Source organism: Typopeltis vanoorti, chromosome 9 (assembly GCF_054136105.1).
Source record: "Typopeltis vanoorti isolate ZY-2024b chromosome 9, IOZ_Tvanoo_1.0, whole genome shotgun sequence".
Taxonomy (NCBI): domain Eukaryota; kingdom Metazoa; phylum Arthropoda; class Arachnida; order Uropygi; family Thelyphonidae; genus Typopeltis; species Typopeltis vanoorti.
The window spans coordinates 71,995,231-72,017,787 of record NC_143557.1 but is presented as its reverse complement, the minus strand read 5'-3'; the positions used below and the strand labels follow the sequence as shown (position 1 = coordinate 72,017,787).

General features: G+C 35.7%; 1 protein-coding gene across 6 annotated transcripts in view; it reads right to left on the bottom strand.

The window, feature by feature from the left end:
- Positions 1-22,557, bottom strand: part of LOC150103147 (lysine--tRNA ligase-like) — a 254,541-nt gene that overhangs the window by 92,280 nt on the left and 139,704 nt on the right. For all 6 annotated transcript variants that reach the window (XM_090397422.1, XM_090397423.1, XM_090397421.1 and 3 more), the window contains one exon: positions 17,063-17,225. In XM_090397422.1, the coding sequence (XP_090253548.1) occupies positions 17,063-17,225 (163 nt within the window). The remainder of the gene's footprint in view (positions 1-17,062; positions 17,226-22,557) is intronic.

Below are 22,557 nucleotides of genomic sequence, written 5' to 3'. Positions count from 1 at the left end.
TGAGTGAAACTGCTGAAGCTCAGCTGAGAAATTAGTGTTCAAGTCTTCTGGGTAAGCATCAATCAGCTTTTGACAACACTGAGAAGTCACTGAAGTAGCATTATGTGGCATATCACTTAGAAAAGAAAATCTCTCCGATATTTCTTTGTATTTCTCTCCTCTTCTTCTCATCTCAGTTTCAAGTTTGTCAACAATTGTGTAAAAGGTGGTGATACGAAATTTATCTCTGCCATTCAGATATACTCCTGGAGTATCTCCGTCATTGGGTACCTTCTTTCTGGTAGCACTTCCTTTGTAGCTGCTTCATATCTTTCAAATTCATTTCGTGAAGTGCACAATTGGTCAGCTAATGATTCATACAGATCTGCACATGTTTTTATGTTGACATCCTCATTCTGTAGAACTTGGCTTACTCTATGAAAATTTTGCAAAATCTCATCCGAAAAATTCAACATAAAAAAGAATTCTAGCTCTTGCATCTTATTTGCAATATTATCTGCTTCTCTTCTAGTGTCTCCCTTTTGTGACTGGTCTTCGGCTATAGTCTAATGCTTCTAAAATTTGAAGGAAAGATTTCAAAATTGCTGCTGTTGCCATACCATGTGCCTCCCATCTGGTATCAGAGAGGGATTTTATGACATTTTCATTTCCAATACAACCTTTAAGAGTTGTCCACCGGCTGGTTGAGGCTGAAAAAAAGGTATAGAGCAACTGCACTGTAGAGAAGAAATTAATCGCCTCTTGACAGCAGTCAACAGCACTTCGGCCTACCGAATTTAGTGAATGAGCTGCACAGGGCACATATATAGCAAACTTGTTTGTTTCTAAAATTTCTTGCTGCATCCCCTTATAATTCCCAGACATGTTAGCAGCATTGTCATAAGACTGACCCCTACATTTGGAAAAGTTTAGGTGACAAATTTACATAACTACTGCAACACCTGATTTGCCATTTCCTCACCGGTATGGCTTTTCATTTCCAGAAAGGTTAAAAAGCGTTCAATAGGCTGTCCATCTTTTAAGTACCTAAGTACAACACTTAACTGGTCGATATGTGACAGATCTGGTGATGAATCAACTGACAAACTAAAATAACAGAAGATTTTACTTCATCAACAATAAACACGTGGACCTTTTGAGCCATCAGTTGAATGAGTTCCTCACAGGTGACTTTGGGGAGATAAGAAGGATTTCCTTTGCCACAATTTCCATATTTTGCAATGCGACCTGCTGAAAATGGATCAAACTGACTTATGAGCTCAAGCAGCCCTAAAAAGTTCCCATTTTGCAATGATCCAAATCTTTCTTCTGTTCCTCAAAAAGCCAAGCCACGTTCAGCTAACGTACGAATAACAGCTATGACACGCCTCAGGACATGTTCCCAGTAATCACACTCTTCCTGAATTTGTTTTTCCAACTGAACTGTTGTCCCAACCCTACACCTTGTCTGCGAGTTAAGTATGTTAGCATAGAGGCTAAGTGAGTAGTGCTTTTTTTCATGTTGATCAATTACAATAGTATTTCGCCAGTCACTGATCCCTTCTCTTGTAACAAAATGTGAGAAATTTTTAGGAGCAAACAGTTTACAAACAAAACAATAAACTGATCCTGTTGATGGTGAATACAATAACCACTCTCTCTTGTATTCCTCACCATTGGCTTCTGTCCCAACAAAAAAAAAAGAAATTTCTGCGAACAGTATCTTACTTGTTTGCCACTACTGAAATGTCAGTAAGACTTGTCAAATTGCCCATTGTGGTGTTGACAGTCACTGGGTCCACAAGCAGTCCAATAAGCCACATCATCAGTAGAGAAATCAAGCCACAACCCTAGATCTTTTGCTATATTTACTTCATCTTTTGCAGACTGAATCATTTCACCACCATCACCATGGTCCAATATTTCAACCTCAGAATGTTTTGTAAAGCAACTTACATCAACATTTGCAGTAGAGATATCAAGAGAATTTACAGACAAAGTGAGGTCAGCAGTGAGACATGTGCTAGATGAACCTGCTTGTGACACCTTGATGATTCCAACATCATCATATTTTGATTTTGAAGTGATCAAAGTGGTATTTGTGTCCACTTCTGACGGAGATTGGCTCTGATCAGGAATTGGTATATAATGTTGTGCAACTAGTGTGAAGAAATCAGTCAGCTTTGCAGTCTTGGAATCTAATTCCAAAGTCTCCTCTTGTTTCTTTTTTGATAGTTTTCGCTTTTGTGCACCACTTAACTGAACACGTTTCATCTTGGTTCTTGGGATCTGTTAAATACAGAAATAAAAAGGTTATTTTGTTGAATATTAGGTGGCAATCAACACAGTTACACATATCACAGGCAAAATCATATGAGCAATTTAATTTTCGGCTTCCTTACAGCTGAATCTTGTGCTTTCGTGCTTTAATTAACTCTTATTTTACCAGAGTCACACTTCTGCGACAGCTAGGCCTTTTACCGGAGGTGCATTTCTGAGACAACCATGTGATTTGTTTTATATTTGCTTCTGGAGCCTTTTATAAGACATAATTTATTAAAACAAAACCTTAAACAGACAGGAAAATAAAAAATAAAATGGTTACTTTAATTATAAAAAATTACCTCATTTGACGCAATGGTAGTGCCAGAAAGCATCATGAGCGATACGGTGCAAACGAACCGTCGTGCACGTGGTTAGAGTTTTATTAGGCCTTCTACATGTCATTATTTATTGAAACAAAGTAGGTAACAGTAAGAAAAGATAAAAACAATGAAAAACTAATTAAAAGTTAATTTAAATTAAATTCGTCATCTAACTAAAACAGAAATTCTGTGGTGCCCCCCCCTTTCCATGATGCCCTAAGCACGTGCTGCTTATTTTGCTTAATGGTTAATCCAGCCCTGGCTATGGCACTGCTCTATGCTACCTCCTAAGTTTGTCATAACCTTTGTGGTTCCACATATGAAAGTTGTTTGAAAAGTTTGGTAAAAAAAATAAGTTTTGTAGTTCCATATATGAGGGTTGTTTGAAAAGTTTAGTAAAAATATAAGTTAAACACATTTTTTTGGAAAAAATCACCTTTATTCTCCATCGAGGTCTACACATTTGGTCAAGCAAGTTTCCAATTTTTTCATCCAATCTAAAAAGTAGGATTTGTGAAATTGTGCAAAATAGTCATTGACAGCCTTGATGACATCCTCAGTCAAAGAAAATTTTTTCCCACCGAGCCAAATTTTTAAGTTTGGGAAGAAGAAGAAGTCACACGGGGCCAAGTCCAGAGAATACAGTGGATGTGGAACCAATTTGAACATAAATTCCCATTGAGAGGGCTGGTGTGTGGGATGTGCATTGTCTTGATGAAAGAGCACTTTTTTGTGCACCAATCTTGGCTGTTTTTTCTTCAGTTCTTCTTTTAAACGGTCCAACAATGACGCATCATAGACTTCTGTTATTCTTACCCTTTTCTAAATAGTCTATCATGATAATTCCTAAGGAATCCCAAAAACAGTGGCCATCACCTTTGCAGCTGACAAAACGGTCTTCGCTTTTTTTTGGTGCTCTTTCACTGACATTGTTCACTGTTTTGACTTCAGCTTGGACTCAGGTGTGTAGTGGTGGATCCAAGTTTTGTCTACAGTCATGAATTGATGCAAAAAATCCTGCAAATTATGATTAAACATCAGCAAACGCTGCACTCAAATGTCTTTTTGCATGATTTGATTGACAGTCAACAATCGCAGCACACAGCTTTTTCATGCGCAATTTTTCATGAAGGATATTATATACCCATTAAGTTGACGTGCTTACAATCTCAACAATCTCACGCACTTTCACTCAGTGGTCTTCCATAAAGATACCATGGATTTTGTCAATCATTTCCTTTGTGGTGACCTCAGTCAGGCATCTGGAGTGCACTTCATCTTCGATGGACTTATGACCACATTTAAATTCATTTATCCAAAAATAAATAGTCTTTAATGCTGGTGCAGAGTCCCTGTGAATTGCATCCACTAGAGGAGTGAAGAATCATTCAGGTTAAAATTTCAAAAATTTCATTACCAAGTATTCTGGAAACCTATCAATCTCAATCAGTTCACATTGGTAAAAGTAACAAACAATACTTATTAATAAAATAAAAACTTCCCAGTGTAAACATGTATTTTATTAATAGTTATACAATGTTTGTATTTCCTTTATATTTCTATTTTTAGATTACAAAGCCCATAAAAGAAGTATTAAAATCTTAAAGAATTTAAGGATTTGTAAAAAAATTGTGATATGATATGGAGTTTTAAACATTTTTTGCTTCAACTGTCGATTATTCATTATCAAAACTGTCAGATATGGATGACCTACAACAGAAGAGGAAGCTGATATTCACAAACGAAGGAAAGTTCTCTCAGATTTAAGCAAAACAAAATAACAACATTAACAAAAAAAAAAGTGGTTACCATGAAATCTTAGTAATTTAATCCCATTTCATAATGTAGTATAAATGGATGAATTTTTTTATGTCAATTCCATCCATGAGAGGTTAGAAACTGATGCTTTAGGTAGATAAGATAATCCAGGAACTCTCTGCTTTGCTCTACAGACCAAATAGTACTTTTTCAAGTCAATTTAGGCAATGTAAATCATCACTACCTAGACACTCAAAATATCCATATCACAGTGTATATATATATATATATATGTATATGTATATATATATATATATATTTATAAAAAGATTGAATGACTAGAACCGAGAGAAATGAAAACAAAGTTTACTAGTACTAGTTTCAGCTTGTATCAGCCTTCATCAGGTGCACATTAAAAAAGAAGAAATAACCAGTAAAACACATGGAGGAAATAACTGTGAACAACAGGGAAAATTAGTGTACATATATTCAATGTTGAAACGTGAAGTCTGCACATTCAAACTGTTCCCTCGTTGGCTTCATTGTTGGGTGTATGCATGTGTATAGCATCTCGTGAATGCAGTATTTGACCACAGCACAATGACAGTCTGAAAGGTTGTAACTCAGGTTGTTGTTGAGATGTAGGGGGTTGAGAACGATTTCCTTTGATTCTATTATCTTCTTTTCTACTTTATCATGGCAACAGAAAATATTATTAGACTTGTCCCATAGGACTGTATGGCTAGGGTTTTCTTCATTAGAATTAGCCGAGAATAGAACATGACTAGACAAAGTACTGGCATGCGTTCTCTTGTAAGTGACATCTCTCTTGTGCTCCTCAATGCATAACTCAATTGACTTCTCTGTTCGGACAAAGTAAGGTATGTCACAGTTGCACCAGATCTGGTAAACACCATGATATTTAAGATTATGATGTCTAGGTTTTGGATGGCTCACTAGGGAGCGGATTTTAAGAAAAAGAGTAAATAAAGTTCTTATGTTGTATTTTCTAAGAACCTTCGCTAATTTGAAAAGTATCCTCAGTAAAGGCATAAATTTTGTTTTATCTCCTAGATCTATTCCAAAAGAATTATTACTTACTAAGATAGAAAAAGCTACCTCCTTTCTTCCTATCCAAGAGGCAAACCTACTCCGCATTAAATCCATTTTCATCATCAATAACGCCAAACCCCCTACAGACAATATCTCTTCATCGGAATGACAGGCTCTTAAGTTACAAAACAACAAAAAATATAATTATTCTTCCCGCGGATAAAGGCAATGCCACAGTTGTTCTTAACATTGATGAATATCAAATTAAGATGATGGAATTGTTATGGAGTGACACTTACTCAATCCGCGAGAGAAATCCCACTAGTGAACTCCACAACTGGACCAATAATTTACTGAGAACTATCTCTGAACTACCTAGAAACATTCGGCTTTCTCTCCATCTGCTTATTCCACGATTATATAGACTACCTAAAATTCACAAGGTAAATACCCCACTTCGACCTATCATAGAAGGAATTGACTCTCCAACATACAACCTTTCCAAATATCTGGCAAAATCTCTCAAATGTTTTTCGGGTAAGTCATCGTCCTTTATTAAAAACTCCGTGGATTTTTATCATGTATAAAAGATATTATTATTAAGGAAGATGAAATCATGGCAAGCTTTGACATAGTCTCCTTATTCACCAATGTTCCTACAGACGAAGTTCTTGTTCTACTCAAGGATAAATTATCTAAAAAGATCATGGCCTTACTTACTCATTGCATCAACTCAGGATACTTCAAATTTCAGGATACCATCTATAAACAGAATCATGGTCTTGCAATGGATAATCCGTTGTTCCTTGTACTTGCTAACATCCATCTAGAAGATCTGGAAGTTAAAGAAATCTCTTCCTATCCTTTAAAACCAAGAATTTGGTTTTAAAGGATAGGAGAAGAAATTTGGAGAAGATATATTGACGACATTTTCCTGATTTGGAGCCATGGCCGTGAATCTCTCCTGAACTTCCTTGAACATCTAAATAATCAACACCAAAACATAAAATTCGTGGCTGAGTTTGAAGCTAATGGTTCTCTTCCTTTTTTTTTTGGACATCAAACTGACCCGTTCCTCAGAAAAACTTAAAATCTTGATTTACAGAAAACCTACCCACACTAACAGATATCTACATAGTCATTCTCATCATTATCCTCCTCAAAAGTTTGGAATCATTTCTACTCTAGGACATCGTGCTCACTCTCTTCTTGATGGTGGGATAGAACTTAATAAAGAACCGAATTTTCTCAAGTCTACTTTTCAACTAAATGGTTATTCTCAAAAAACTACTGATAAATTCCTATTTAATCCTCCCAGTCGCCATAATGAAGAGACCAATAGTGTACAAGGTAATATTTCTATTCCATACATAAGCTCTGTCTCACCCAAATTAGCCAAGGTTCTTAGAAAATACAACATAAGAACTTTATTTACTCCTCTTCCTAAAATCCACTCCCTAGTGAGCCATCCAAAACCTAGATATCATAATCTTAAATATCCTGATGTTTACCAGATCTGGTGCAACTCTGACATACCTTACTTTGTCCAAACAGAGAAGTCAATTGAGTTACGCATTGAGGAGCACAAGAGAGCATCACTTACAAGAGAACGCGAGCCAGTGCTTTGTCTAGTTATGTTCTATCCTCGGCCAATCCTAATGAAGAAAACTTTAGTCATACAGTCTCCTATGGGACAAGTCTAATAACATTTTCCATTGCCATGATGAAGTAGAAAGGAAGATAATAGAATCAAAGGAAATCGTTCTCAACCCACCCCACCTTATATCTCAACAACAACCTGAGTTACAACCTTTCAGACTGTCATTGTGTTGTGGTCAAATACTGGCGTTCATGAGATGCTATACGCATGCATACACCCAACGAGGGAACAGTTTTGAATGCGCAGACTTTAACATTTCAACATTGAAATATATATACACTAATTTCCGTGTTTACAGTTATTTGCTCCATGTGTTTTACTAGTTATTTCTTCTTTTTTAATGTGAACCAGATGAAGGCTGATACAAGCTGAAACTAGTTGTCAATATGTCAGATATACATTAAACGGAATTGACCTTAAATGCTGAAACAATTTTGATGATATTTCTAATAGCATAGACAACTCAACTTGGAATACCATGATACACAATAGCTACAACAAAGCCTTTCAGTCTAGCAAAGTATCTCAAATCAAAAAATCTGATGAACTCTATAGAAAAAAATACAACTCTAGATCAAGTCTCCCAGATGATAAAGTTATTTTTAACCTTTCAGACTACAGCTTTTCAAAACAAGAATCAGAAATTGTAAAAAAAGGTTTTAACTTTTCTATTGCTCCTAACCAGATCCCAAAAATAGACTTTATATGTAATATTGAGAAAGGTCTTTCTCCACTCTCAGAGACAATAGCAAATGAAATACTATTCAAAAGTACAATCATCCTCTCTACAGCTAAACCACCTAAACAGAATATCACATACCCTCAGAAAAGAAACCAATTTTTAACTTAAAACGAAACAAAGACATTATAGTAACTAAGGCAGACAAAAGTAACTCCACAGTCATCATGAATACCAAAGACTATATTACGAAGATCAGTACTTTACTAGCTGACCAGTCTACATATCAAATATTAGAGAAAGATCCAACCATGAAATACCACAACGAGACCAATCTTCTGATTAGCAATATGAATGGATGGCCTCAGGACTTATAAAGAAAACTAAAATCTTTACATCCAATAACTCCATGCCTTTATGGTGTACCTAAAGTACATAAAGATGAGGTTCCACTCTGCCCGATCGCAGATGGCAGATACTCTCTCGCATACCTACTAGCCAAACACCTTCGCTAACCTGCTAAAAGGGAAGATAAGGAAATCATCATCATACATAAGGAATTCTCAACACTTCGTTGAAAAACTTAAAAACATTAATATATCCAACACAGACATATTGGGAAGTTTGGATGTGGTCTCTTTGTTCACAAACATACCAGTTGAAGAAGTCATTAAGATTATAAAAGATTTCTTTCCATATGATATTGCCCAACTATTCTGACACTGTCTCAAGCCCAACTACTTTAAAGTAAACAACTTAGTATACCAACAACTAGAAGGCTTAGCCATGGGCAGTCCCCTGTCACCACCATGTGCGGACCTGTTCATGAAAAAATTAGAAAATGACATCCTAGCAAAAATAAATCCAAAACCATCAGTCTGGTGGAGATATGTTGACGATGTGTTTATTATCTGGAAAGACAAAGTAGATACCTTACTTGAGTTCCTCCAAAAAATTAACTCCTTCCATTATAAAATTAAATTCACATTAGAACTGGAAAACAATCCCAATTACCCTTTCTAGATGTACTAGTTAAAAAACAAGATAATGGAAATATCAAACTTACAATATATCGTAAACCTACAGATACTGAATGTTATCTCCATTATATATCCAATCATCACTATGCACAGAAACTGAGCATTATACATATGCTTAAAAACAGAGCCAAAAATATCACAGAGGAAAAAGACGTTCTTGCTGAGTTTTCCCTTATATCAAAAACTCTATCACAAAATGGTTATCCTCAAAACATTATCAACAAAATTCTCTATAGAAACAACCTCCAGCAACAACCTCTAACGACTCAGTACGTATCATCCATCGTCATACCCTATGCTGGCTCAATTCTCCACCAAAATAGCAAGAATCATGAAGCCTTTTAACATCCGAGTTGTTTTTAAACCCACCACAACTATAAGACAGTTATTAAGATCACCTAAGTATAGCATCACATTCTACAAATATGCAGGCATTTATAGCAGACCATGTATGTGTGAACTTACCTATATAGGCCAAACTTCAAGAAGCCTAGAAATTCAAAAGAAGGAACATGTCAGGGATGTCAATCATAATATAACAGATACCTCAGGTTAGCTCAAATTTAACCAAGCAATAGATTGGGATAACAGTTTCATGCCATATATCAAAGAGGGTTATAGATGTAGAATCTTCAAAGAAGCTGCAGTAGTCCTACGAACAGGAAATAACCTCAATAGAAACCAGGGAATAATATTAAAAGAGATGTGGAAAAATCTGTTAAAATCATTAAGTTTAGCAGAACTAAATTACGCGAAAAATTATAAAATGCAACTTAATAACAATAACTAAGTCTTCATGCTTTATGCATGTGATGTCACACGTTCTCTCCAATTTGTCTTACTGTTTTAAACCGTTACTACATTCTCTTGTTTTTGCATTTAATACCAACATAACCTTTCTCATCTTGACAAAGCTAGACAGTTACAGCTAGCGAAACTAGTAGACGATTATGTATAAATGTTTTATTAAATCCATGGTCTTAAAAATCCAATAGTATGTTTCAATCTTAAACTTTGTTTTCATTTCTCTCGGATCTAGTCATTCAATCTTTTTATAAAAATGTATAACAACCAAGTAAATCAATCTTCATACATACATACATATACATACATACATACATACATATATATATATATATATATATATATATATACAGGGTGTTCGGGATAAATTTGACACATTTATAATTAATTATATTTTTCCGTAAGTTACATGTATTAACACACACTTCTCTTCATTTAAAAGGTTGGACCCTTCTTCATTCATATACAAGATGTCAGAAAGAATGGATAGCTGGAACCCACCTGAATCATGGAAGAGAATAACTTGTATCATGATGATTCGTGCCGGCCATCAAAATAAGGATATTTCGACTGCTGCCCAATGCTCCCTGAATACAGTAAAAACAATCAGGCATGAACTAGAGACTTGCAATGGTGACTACGAGGATGTAGCAAGAAGAAAGATCCCTAGCAGACGATCTGATTGCGTTCGTACAGCAGAATTCCTCGCAAATCTGCAGGAACAGGTGTTGAAGAACCCTGGCATTGGAATTCGGGCTTTGTCACGTGTAATGAATGTTGCAGCCTCTACTATGAAGCTTGCACTCAATGAAGACCTCCGCTACTACTCATACAAGCGCCGCAAAGGTCAGCTGCTTACAGAAAAGGCCCGTGAAAAACGTTTGATAAACGCGAAGAAACTTCTAAGCAAAGTGAAACATCCTGCGGAACCACAAACAATCTGGTTCTTTTCCGATGAGAAAAACTTTTGCCAGGATCAAAAACACAACATGCAGAATAACAGATGGCTTGCATACAGTACAAAGGACATTCCTCGTGTAATGCAGACTAAATTTCCCCAAACTGTGATGGTTTTCGGATGTGTATCGTCTGAAGGCAATGTGATGCCTCTGCATTTTTTCCAAGAGGGCCTCAGGTTGACTTCAGATGGCTACGTGGAGTTGCTAAACACTGTAGTCAAGCCCTGGATAACAAGGGTAGCCAATGGTAGGCCGTATGTATGGCAGCAGGATTCGGCCCCTTGCCACACCTCTGGGAAAAGTCAAAAATGGTTGTCTGAAAATTTCTACGACTTCACCAGTCCAAATGTTTGGCCTCCAAACTCCCCAGACCTTAACCCCATGGATTATTTTGTATGGGGCGCAGTTGAAAAAGACACCAATCGCACTTCCAGTAATACAAAAGCCCAGTTAATGGATAAAATTAAAACAGTTTTTGCGGCCCTTCCCAGGGAGACTGTAGCATCAGCTTGTTCGAGGTTCCGAAGCAGGATTGAAGCTGTGATCGATGCTAATGGTGGTTATTTTGAGTAAATCTTGTTGATAGTATTGTAATTAACTCTGCCTGTAATGTTTTTTGTCAATTCATTAAATTTAATAGATACAAAGAAGATTTTCTTTTTCCTTACGAAACTGTCAAATTTATCCCGAACACCCTGTATATATATAAACAGTAAAACTTGTCCAAGGCAGAAACTGGCTCAAGTTGAACAAATTATATAGTCCCAGCCAGAAGAATAGGCATTACAGTGTTATTTATTTTGTATAATGCAGAATCTGCCCAATGCGGAAGTGGAAAGCAATGTTTGAAGAATTTATAAAAAATTACTTGTATAAAGCGAAAAATGTTTTAAAAATACACCTATATTTATTAGATTTTGGCACTTGTGTTGCTTTTACTGTTTCGTATGAGAATTAATGTTGGTCAACTTCCGGTAAGTCCAAACATTTCAGTAACCCGAATTTCAACAAAACGGTTTCATTTTTTGCATCATGGCTAAATCATACATGGAGTTGTCAATAAACGAAAAAGTCCAAGTCATTGAAGCTAAAGAAAAGGATAAATGCTTGGTACGGAAAATAACGATGTGGTTTAAGCGTGGCAAAACGCAAGTATACAACACGCTTAAACAAAAGGATAAAATAATGAATGAGTGGCTGCAAGGAAATGGTCGAATGAAGAGGCAGGCAAAGATAACCGGCAACAGGAAATGAATGAGGTAGTGTGGGAGTGGGTCACGAATGCAAGATCAAAAAACCTTCACATATCCAGTCCAATGGTCCAAAGTGAAGCTCTCGCAGTAGCCAAATCTCTCGGGAATGATCAGTTTAAGGCATCTACAGGATGGTTGGATAATTTTAAGAAGAGGCACAATATTGTGTGGAACAAAGTCTGTGGGGAATCTAAAGATGTGGATGAAAGTGTAGTGAGTGAGTGGAAACCAAAACTGCTAGAATTGATTTCACCACATGAACCTAAAAACATTTACAATGTGGACGAAACAGGATTGTTTTTTCGGGCATTAACAACAAAATCACTCGCAGTTCAGGGAGAAAAGTGTACTGGGGAAAAATGTTCAAAGAAAGACTTACAGTGTTATTGTGTGGGAATATGGTGGGAGAAATGGAAAAGCCTCTCATGATTGGAAAAGCAGCAAAACCAAGATATTTCAAGAACCTGAAAATTAATAATTTACCAGTGATTTGGAGAAACAATAAAAAAAGCTTGGATGACTGCAATGACTGCAACTACAATGGAAGAGTGGTTAAACATGTTTGATGCAAAAATGAAGAAGGAAAATAGAAATGTCATCCTTTTTCTTGACAATGCTACCTGCCACCCAAAGGTAACACTCTCAAATGCAAAAATCGCCTGGTTCCCAGAAAATGCAACAAGTGTATTACAGCCCATGAGTATGGGTGTTATTTACACATTCAAATCACACTACAGATGATTTCTGATGCAATCTTTGATTTCGAATGTAGAAGAAGCCAATAGCTCTTACGCATTAGCAAGATCTGTATCAGTTCTGGATGCTGTGAATTGGATTGTGTTGGAAGTGAAGAAAATTAAAGCAGAAACAGTAAAAAAAGTGTTTTGCTAAAGCTGGGTTTGGGGAAAGTGATGTGGCAGATAATATGGAGAAGGTGAGAAAACATTGCTGCAATATCCAATCTCTGCTGAGGAAAAGAACTTTCCTGTGATACAGAGAACTTTGTTCGGAATGATGACCATCTAGCCACACATTACAGCTATGAATCTGCTACAGCTCTACTAGCAGTAAGAAATACACAAAACAAAGATGTGGAGGATGAGGAGAAGGAAGAGGAAGGAGGAGGAGGAGAAGCAGCAGCCGGAGAACAGGTTAAACGAAAATTCGTACACATGAACAGGCCGTTCGTTGCATCAGTGAAGTAATGCAGTTTGCAACTGATTCAAACTCTTCCAGCCTTCTTCAACTATTGTATACATTAAGGACTGCATTCAAAAAGACATGATCACAAAAAAGTGGAAACAGGTTTCTTGGTTGGATCTTTGGAAGAAATCTCAATGAGTTGTACATTGGAAATGTGTAACGTGCAGTGTAAATAGAGCATTAATACAGTGATTTTATTATTATTACTATTATTATTACTATTATTATTATACTTGTAGACCTATGTTTTAATAACATAGGTCTACAAGTATCACCTACTTACAAGAGCCAGAGCTCTTGTAATTTTCACTCATAAACAGGTACGTACCATGTAATATGATTTTAATGGATTTTAAATTTTTTTGCAATTTTGTATAATGCGGAAACTTGGCCAATGTGGAAAATATATTCGGTCCCTTGCGATTCCGCTTTGAACAAGTTTCACTGTGTGTGTGTGTGTGTGTATATATATATATATATATAACCTACTCACGAGATGCCATACACATGCACTCACCCAACAATGTGACCAACGAAGGAACTACTTTGAATACGTTAACTACAACGTTTTCACGTTAAATATGTATAGTGACTTTCCTGATCTATTCACAGTTTTTTATCTTGAATGTTTAAGGTTTTTCTTTTATAAAAACACCTGAAGAAGGCTGCAAAAAGCCGAAACTAGTCGTGCGATACTATTAAACCTTTTTCCTCGGTTTTTGTCATTCAATTCTTTTTAAAAATATGTTTAACAACTGAGTAGATGAACCTCCATGCATTTATAGCCCTCATGATGAGGCCTCCCTTAATAGTAACAAAAGAAACTTCAACAAAACGCTGAAGAAGATAGGACTGAACATCAACAGGTTAGTCTTTTTGAAACGCTGTAAATTCCATGCAATTTCCTAACTTCATATCTTTTAAAGAGAATATCACAACGGAACATGCCAGAAGAATATATCACAAAGCAAAGTTAGACCTTCTTGCTGAAAGAATATTTGACACAAAACATACTCTCGCTTTTTTGTTTGCCAAAAGAAGTACATTATCTCAAATACTTGAAGAATCTCTAGACAATGAAAGTTGGCATCTCTTTAGCATGCATAGTGAATCTCAAGCAGCCCAAATCCAAGATAACAATAAATTAAAACTTATTAGAAAATTTGAAACCTTAAAAAGTACAAAATAATCTGAACTTCTTAAAACCCCACATCAACCTGATAAAGTTGTAATTAATAAATCATCTCACATCCTTTCAGATGCAGAAAAAAGTATCCTCAGCAAAGGTTTAAATTTTATTCCTTCTCCGAAATCTATCCCAAAAGAATCACTCCTCACCAAAATAGAAAAGGCTGCTTCTTTCCTCCTTCCGCAAGATGCAAAACTTTTCCATATTGAATCCATCTTTATCATCAACAATGCAAAACCACCCACAGATAACAATCTCTTCATTGGAACAACAGGCTCTTAAGAGTTTAAAAAATAACAGAAATATAATTATCCTTCCTGCAGATAAAGGCAATGCCACAGTTATGCTTATTCCGAGTTATGCCTTCTCCGAAATCTATCCCAAAAGAATCACTCCTCACCAAAATAGAAAAGGCTGCTTCTTTCCTCCTTCCGCAAGATGCAAAACTTTTCCATATTGAATCCATCTTTATCATCAACAATGCAAAACCACCCACAGATAACAATCTCTTCATTGGAACAACAGGCTCTTAAGAGTTTAAAAAATAACAGAAATATAATTATCCTTCCTGCAGATAAAGGCAATGCCACAGTTATGCTTAACTTTGAAGATTATAAAAATAAGATGCTTGAATTACTACAGAGTGACACTTACTCAATTCTTGAGAGAGATCCCACAGATAACATCTCTTCGTCGGAACAACAGGCTCTTAAGAGTTTAAAAAATAACAGAAATATAATTAGCCTTCCTGCAGATAAAGGCAATGCCACAGTTATGCTTAACTTTGAAGATTATAAAAATAAGATGCTTGAATTACTACAGAGTGACACTTACTCAATTCTTGAGAGAGATCCCACTCGTGAACTTAAAAATCGTACTAACAATTTATTAAAAACAACTTCTGAAATGTCTAGAAACATTCGCCTTTCTCTTCGCTCTCTGCATTCACTTATTCCACGCATATATGGTTCCCAAGATCCACAAGGAAAATACCCCACTTTGTCCCATCGTGGAAGGCATTGATTCACCAACATACAACCTTTCAAACCATCTCGCAAAATACCTCAAATGTTTTTCGGGCAAGTCTTCGTCTTTTATTAATAACTCTACGGATTTTGTATCATACATTATGGATATTACTGTTAAAGAAAATGAAATCATGTCTAGCTTTGACATAGTATCTTTGTTCACAAATGTTCCTACAGATGAAGTCCTGACACTTCTCAAAGACAAGTTATCCAAAAAAATGTTAACCTTATTTACTCATTGTATCAAGTCTGGATACTTTAGATTTCAAGACACCATCTACAAGTAAAATCATAGTCTAGCAATGGGTAATCCTATATCTCCTGTACCTGCCAACATTTATCTGGAAGATTTTGAAGTCAAAGCTATCTCTTCCTATTCCTTAGCACCTAGAATTTGGAAACGATATGTGGACGATATTTTCCTCATTTGGAGAGCCATGGACGTGATTCTCTCCTCGATTTCCTTTAACATCTCAATAGTCAACACCCGAATATCCAATTCACGGCTGAGTTTGAAACTAATGGCTCCCTGCCTTTCTTGGACATGAAACTAACCCGCTTTTCTGAAAAACTTAAAATTTCGATGTACAGAAAAACCTACACACACCAATACATATCTCCATAGTCAGTTCCATCATTTCTCCTCCTCAGAAACTTGGAATTATTTCTACTTTGGCACATAGAGTTCGCTCTCTTCTTGATGACCCCTGATGAACTTCATAAAGAAATCAATTTTCTTACATCTACCTTCAGACTGAATGGTTATTCTCAAAAAATTACTAAAAAATTCCTTGTTAATCCTCCTAGTCGCCATACTTAAGAAATGAATAATGTTAAAGGCAATATATCTATTCCATACATAAACACAGGTTCTCAAAAATTAGCCAAGGTTCTCAAAAAATATAACATTAGAACTTTATTTACTCCGCTTCCTAAGATCTGCTCTCTAGTGAGCCGTCCAAAGCCTAGCCATCAGAATCTAAAATATCCCAGTGTGTATAAGATATGGTGTGACTGCGACATCCCTTACTATGGCCAGACGGATAAGTCTATTGAATTGCGTATGGAGGAGCACAGGAGAGACATCGCTTACAAGAGAACACATGCTAGTGCTTTATCCAGCCATGTCCTTTTTTCAGCCGATTCTGATGATGAAAACCATGGTCACACAATCCATTGGGATAGACCTAACAACATTTTCCATTGCCATGACGAATTGGAGAGAAAAATTGTAGAATCTAGAGAAATCATCTTCAACCCTGTACATTTAAATAATAATTTAAGCTATAACCTCCCAGACTGTCATTCTGTTGAGATCAAATACTGGCGCTCACGAGATGCCATACGCATGCACTCACCCAACAATGTGACCAACGAAGGAACTACTTTGAATACGTTAACTACAATGTTTTCACGTTAAATATGTATAGTGACTTACCTGAGCTATTCACAGTTTTTATCTTCAATGTTTAAGGTTTTTTTCTTTTATAAAAATACCTGAAGAAGGCTGTAAAAAGCCAAAACTAGTCGTGCGATACTATTAAACATTTTTCTTTTTTTCTCGGTTTTTGTCAATCAAATATTTTTAAAAATATGTTTAACAACCGAGTAGATGAACCTCCATGCATATATATATATATATATACACTACTTTTAGTCTGTTAAAACTCACACTGGTTTTAAGTGGTATGAATAAGTTCATAACACTTAAACAAGGATAGGAAATGGACAGACGAGAAGAATCAATTAATCTGTGACTATATACCAGATGTAATATTCATATAATAAATAAAATAAATGGTTACTACATACCACAAATTAACTTTTCTGTTATGTCCATTAAGTCATTATAGTCAGCATAGGCCATGTAGAATTCACATGCAGTAAACTCGGGATTATGAGTAGGATCTCTGCCTTCATTTCTAAACTGCCTACCAATTTCATAAACTCTATCCATCCCTCCTATTACCAACATCTAGAAATAAATACATTGTAAATTTAGTTGTTGTTGTTTTTTTAATCTCCAGCTTTTATATCTAACAAAGAATTTTTTTTTTGAAAGAAGAAAAAAATTCTAGTTCTTAGATGACTTTAATAATGTAAACTTTACATTTAGTACTATCATAATATTCTATACACCTATTAAGAGTACTTATGAGGAATATGATAACGATGAGCTGACCTTGTACATTATGATTATGAACAATTATTCATTATAAAATATTAATTTCTTGTTTTGTATGATATAGTGATCTCTCAATTATTCGACCTTTAAATGAAACAAATAACCAACCCTTTGAATGGTACAGTGTGTGTCAACTAACTTCTAGTACAGCACCATGTAAGTGAACCTTCAGTTATTCAACTCTTCAATTATCTAAATGGCAAATTTCCTTTCCACTGTGGTTGTATAACTGTTGGATCACTGTATATCAGTGTTTCTCAACCTGTGGTCCGCAGGCAGACTTAAATTAAATAAATAAATATATATAATTAAAGTATTCATATTTGGTCATGAATATAAGACTTATTATTGTTTATGTGACCATAGGTTTTTTAATCACTATATATGTTCATATAATAATGCCTATCAGTTTCGCTAGCAACTGTCTAGCTTTCTCAAGGCTTGAACAGTAAACACAAAAAAATTATAAATGCACAAAGTATAAAGAATACAAAACCGTTAGTAACTATAAGGTAGCTAAGTTGAAACATTCGCGTGACAATGTCAGCATGTATTGAGAATCTTTAGTCCGTGTCCTGAACACGCGTTGCATGAGCACGCATTATATGATTGTTGGCATACTGTAGTTCTGTCAAACTGAGTGAACTGATTAAATTGTTCCAAGTTTCATTCAATATGGCACCTTGATTTCTGTTTAGGTTGCTGCCTGTTCGTAGGACTACTGTTGCTTCTTTGAATAATCGGTGTCTGAAATCATTGTCTATGTAGGGCATAGAACTATTTTCCCAGTCTACAGAATGGTAAGAAGTTGAAAAGTGATGCACTAAATGAGAGGTGATTGTCCTGTTATGATTGACATCTCCAACATGTTCTTTCTATCTGATTTTGAGGCTTCTTGAAGTTTGTCCAATGTAGGAGAGGCCACACGTACATGGAATATTATACACACCTGGATATTTGTAAAATGGAACACTATCCTTAGGAGATCTTAACAACTGTCTAATGCTAGTAGTTGGTTTAAATACAACTCTGATGTTATGAGCTTTTAACAATCTCACTATATTGGTGGAAACTGAATCCATAGAGGGGATGACGACCATTGAAACCAACTGGGAGACTGTTTCTTGTTGTCGGTGGTTATCTTTATACAGGAATTTGTTGATAATGTTTAGAGAATATCCATTTTGAGATAGTGTTGTAACAATTTGAGACAGTTCTGTCTGAAACTCATCTTCATCTGAGACAAATTTGCAGACTCTATTTCCCAACATGTGGATGATGCTATGTTTATGTGACCTATGATGGTTTGAAGAATAATGTAGATATCGTCCAGTATCTGTAGGCTTTTTGTAAATGGACAGTTTGAAATTGTTATCTTGTCTCTTTACAGGTATGTCTAAATAACAAACAACTGCACTTCTTAGACATACTGGTAAAGAGACAAGATAACAATTTCAAACTGTCCATTGATGCGCAGTTAATATGCTACATATGATATGCGCATTATAGACAGTTGCTAGCGAAAATGATAGGCATTATTATATGAACATATATAGTAATTAAAAAAAACCTATGATCACATAAACAATAATAAGTCTTATAAATATCATCATCATCATCAAATTCTTGCCACGTTTCCTCAAGGGGTGTACAGGATATGATAGTACTACATGAAAAAAATTACATCGTTACTAACTTCCTATCTACAATTTTCCTCCAAATCAGTCTGTTACTTGTCAAGACTCCAACATTATCAGATCTTATATTTCTATCGTCTAAGGCACTTTGCACAATATCAATCCACCTATATCTTGTTCTTCCTCTGGGTCGTTTTGCTGCCAACCTGGCAGAGAACACTTGTTTTGCTAATCTTTCTTCACCCATTCTGTTCAAGTGACCATACCACCTGAGATTAGCTCTGCTAACGCATTCCTGGATGCTGACAATGTCAAGTTCTTTCCTAATATCCTTGTTTTTAATACGATATTGCCATGGATGCCATCTGTTCACGCCTATAATCTTTCTCAGGACTCTCATATCTGCGGTCTCTAGTCTTTGGTCAAGTGTTTTACTTCTGACCCAGCTCTCAGATCCATAAGTTAAAACTGGTTTGAACACTGTCTTGTATATAGCTAATTTAGTGTTTTCCAACTAATTTCTCTCTTATTCCATATGAATTTATTCAACTGACTTCCTACAATACCAGCTTTGCTGATTCTGTTGTCTATTTCTATATTTAATTTACCATCTTCACTAAAAATCGTGCCTAAGTAGCTGAAATGTTTTACTTGTTCCACAGGTTCCCCGTTCACAACACAGTTAACATTTTCAGTGCTTCTGCCTATTTTCATTGTCTTTGTCTTTTTATTGCTGACCTTCATACCATATCTATTACAACAGTTATTCAATTTAATCAGAGAATCTTGCATACTTGTAGCGGATTTATTTAGAAGAATAACATCATCTGCATAAAGCAAAGAGCTGACATCATTATTATTATTATTATCGTGACACCTCCAAGGAGTCCAAAGACTCATCGCGGGAGGACACCTATAACTGTCTCAACCACTACACCGAACCTCTACTATGAATCATCTCCATCAACGCCATCTACTGCCCACCTCCACCACTACCACAACTAGTATTTTTTGTCTGTAAATTGCGTGTGTTCTGAAGGGCCGATTTGTCTGTATGAGGGATGAAAAACCCAAGTTTATTATTCCGGGAGAAAAACCCTGCTACATCCGTAGGAGATCGGCTAACTCACCTTCGATTGAAATCATCCAGATAAAGATTCCTCCCATCGCAATGAGAATCAAACTTAGGCCTATTCCAATAGAAGGGCGCAATGTACCGTTGTTCTTCCAATTGCGTAACGGAGGTATATTAACATCTCCAATTTTGATATCATGTTTAATACCACTTTCCTTCATAATGTGATCCATATAGATAATGAATAACAGAGGGGATAATGTACATCCTTGTCTCACACCAGATTTAACATTAAACCATCTTCCTGTACTTCCTTCAATTCTAACTGCTGACTTACAACTCAAATAAAGACTAAGTATTGTTTGATAAATGCCCCATTGACACCATATAACTGTAGCGTATTGAAGAGCTTCTCTCTTGGCACCTTGTCATATGCATTTTCCAAATCGACAAAACTTAAATACAGATCTTTGTTATATTCCCATGCTTTCTCGACTATTTGTCGTAAAGTGAAGATCTGATCCTGACAGCCTCTATTTGGCCTGAGTCCAGCTTGTTCTTCACCCAGCTTTTCTTCCACAATTCTTCTCAACCGTTTCTCGAGTATACTTGCATAGATCTTGCCAGGAACACTCAGTAGGGAAATACCTCTGTAATTCTCACATTCAGTTTTATTTCCCTTTTTATATATGGGTACTATGAGAGCTCTACTCCGAGCATCGGGAATTCGTCCCTCTGTCCAGGCTTTCTGAACTATGTAGTGCAGCCACTGTAAGACTTTATACCACTATAATATATATATTTTAATTATCTAAACAAAACAAATTAAAATTGAATAAGCAAGTAATTGTTTATTTCAATAAGCAATTATTGAAATAAAATGGATACTTAAAAAAACCAACAAATAGTGGCAGAATGTTCATTCCATGAATATTCTGCTGCTATCTGTTGGTTTGATGAGTAATAAAAGAGGTGTGAAGTGAACAACAATATGGTTTTATTCCTTCCACCTTTCCTTGCTGTTTTGTCAGATTTGAAGTAAACGTGTTATCCACATTTCAACCAATTGCTTGTTGTTTATTGAGTTTTATTACTGAAGGTTTCCCTCCTTCAATCAAAGCTCAGTATATCTCCAGAAGTGCTAAGTGATACTTGGACAAAGTGTGTAGTGAATTAATCCTGGTATTTATATATTTTTCAGAAACGTTTTTAAATAATGGAAAAGTGGCTTATAACTAGGAACTTTGAAAAGAAAAGCAAATGAAACAGGTGATGCTAACCCTAATTGTGATACACATGTTGTAATGGTGAGTAAATCTGATACTATTAAAGTAGAAGAAACAAGCAGTTCAAAGAAAAAATACAGTAGGAAATATAACAGTTCATATTTGGAATTTGGGTTAACTTGGTGTGGAGATGAAAATAAACAGAAATCTCAATGTGTTTTGTGTTATGAAGTGTTGTCGAACGAGTGCATGAAACCTGCGAAACTCCAACAACATTTAGAAACTAAACACTGTGATGTGAAAAATAAGCCAAATGAATTTTTTCAGCGAAGCTTAGAGACATTAAATAATGGGAATGATATAGTTTTGACCATGGGTTCGATTTATAGCAAGGTACTGGAAGCATCCTATCTCTTAAGTTTGCACACAGCAAAAACAGGGAAACCTCATTCGGATGAGAAAATTGAATACTTCCAGCTATAAAAGATGTAGTTAAAACTATGTTTGGCAACAAGTTACTAAAAGATGTTGTTTTGATTCCTCTTTCAAATGACACTATCAGTCGCAGAATTAATGACAGTGGCAGGTGACATAGAATCTCAGTTAATCGAAAGAGTTAAGAAGAGCCCTTATTATGCGTTATAAATAGACGACTACAAATGTCACAAATTATGAGCAGTTAATATGCTACATAAGATATGCGCATTATAACAACAATCATGACGATTATTAAATCACTTAAGGAATTGAACAATGTAGATACGAATATAAATTAAATTACACTTTAATAAATATTAAAGTTGCCATCTTCAAAGGGAACTTACAAAAAAAGGCACGTGCACGTAGACACTACAACACAGTAACTGAGAATGAAGAGATGAAGCTATTGTTCTCCTAAAAGTCCTGATGGTGCCCTCTAGGCCATACAGCAAATTGGCATCTCTTATCCGCTCCACTAAAGACCAACCACTTCCCCTAGACCTACCTGGTGTATACCAGGTCCCTTGCAGCTATAAACTGTCTTACTTTGGCCAAACAGGCAGGACAGCAAATATCAGAATTTCTGAACATAAGGACTACATCCGTTCTAGTCTTGCAGACCATGCTCTGGATACATGACACAGAATACAGTGGAAGAAAGCTACAGTAATACACCGTAACAAATACAAATTCGAAAGACTATT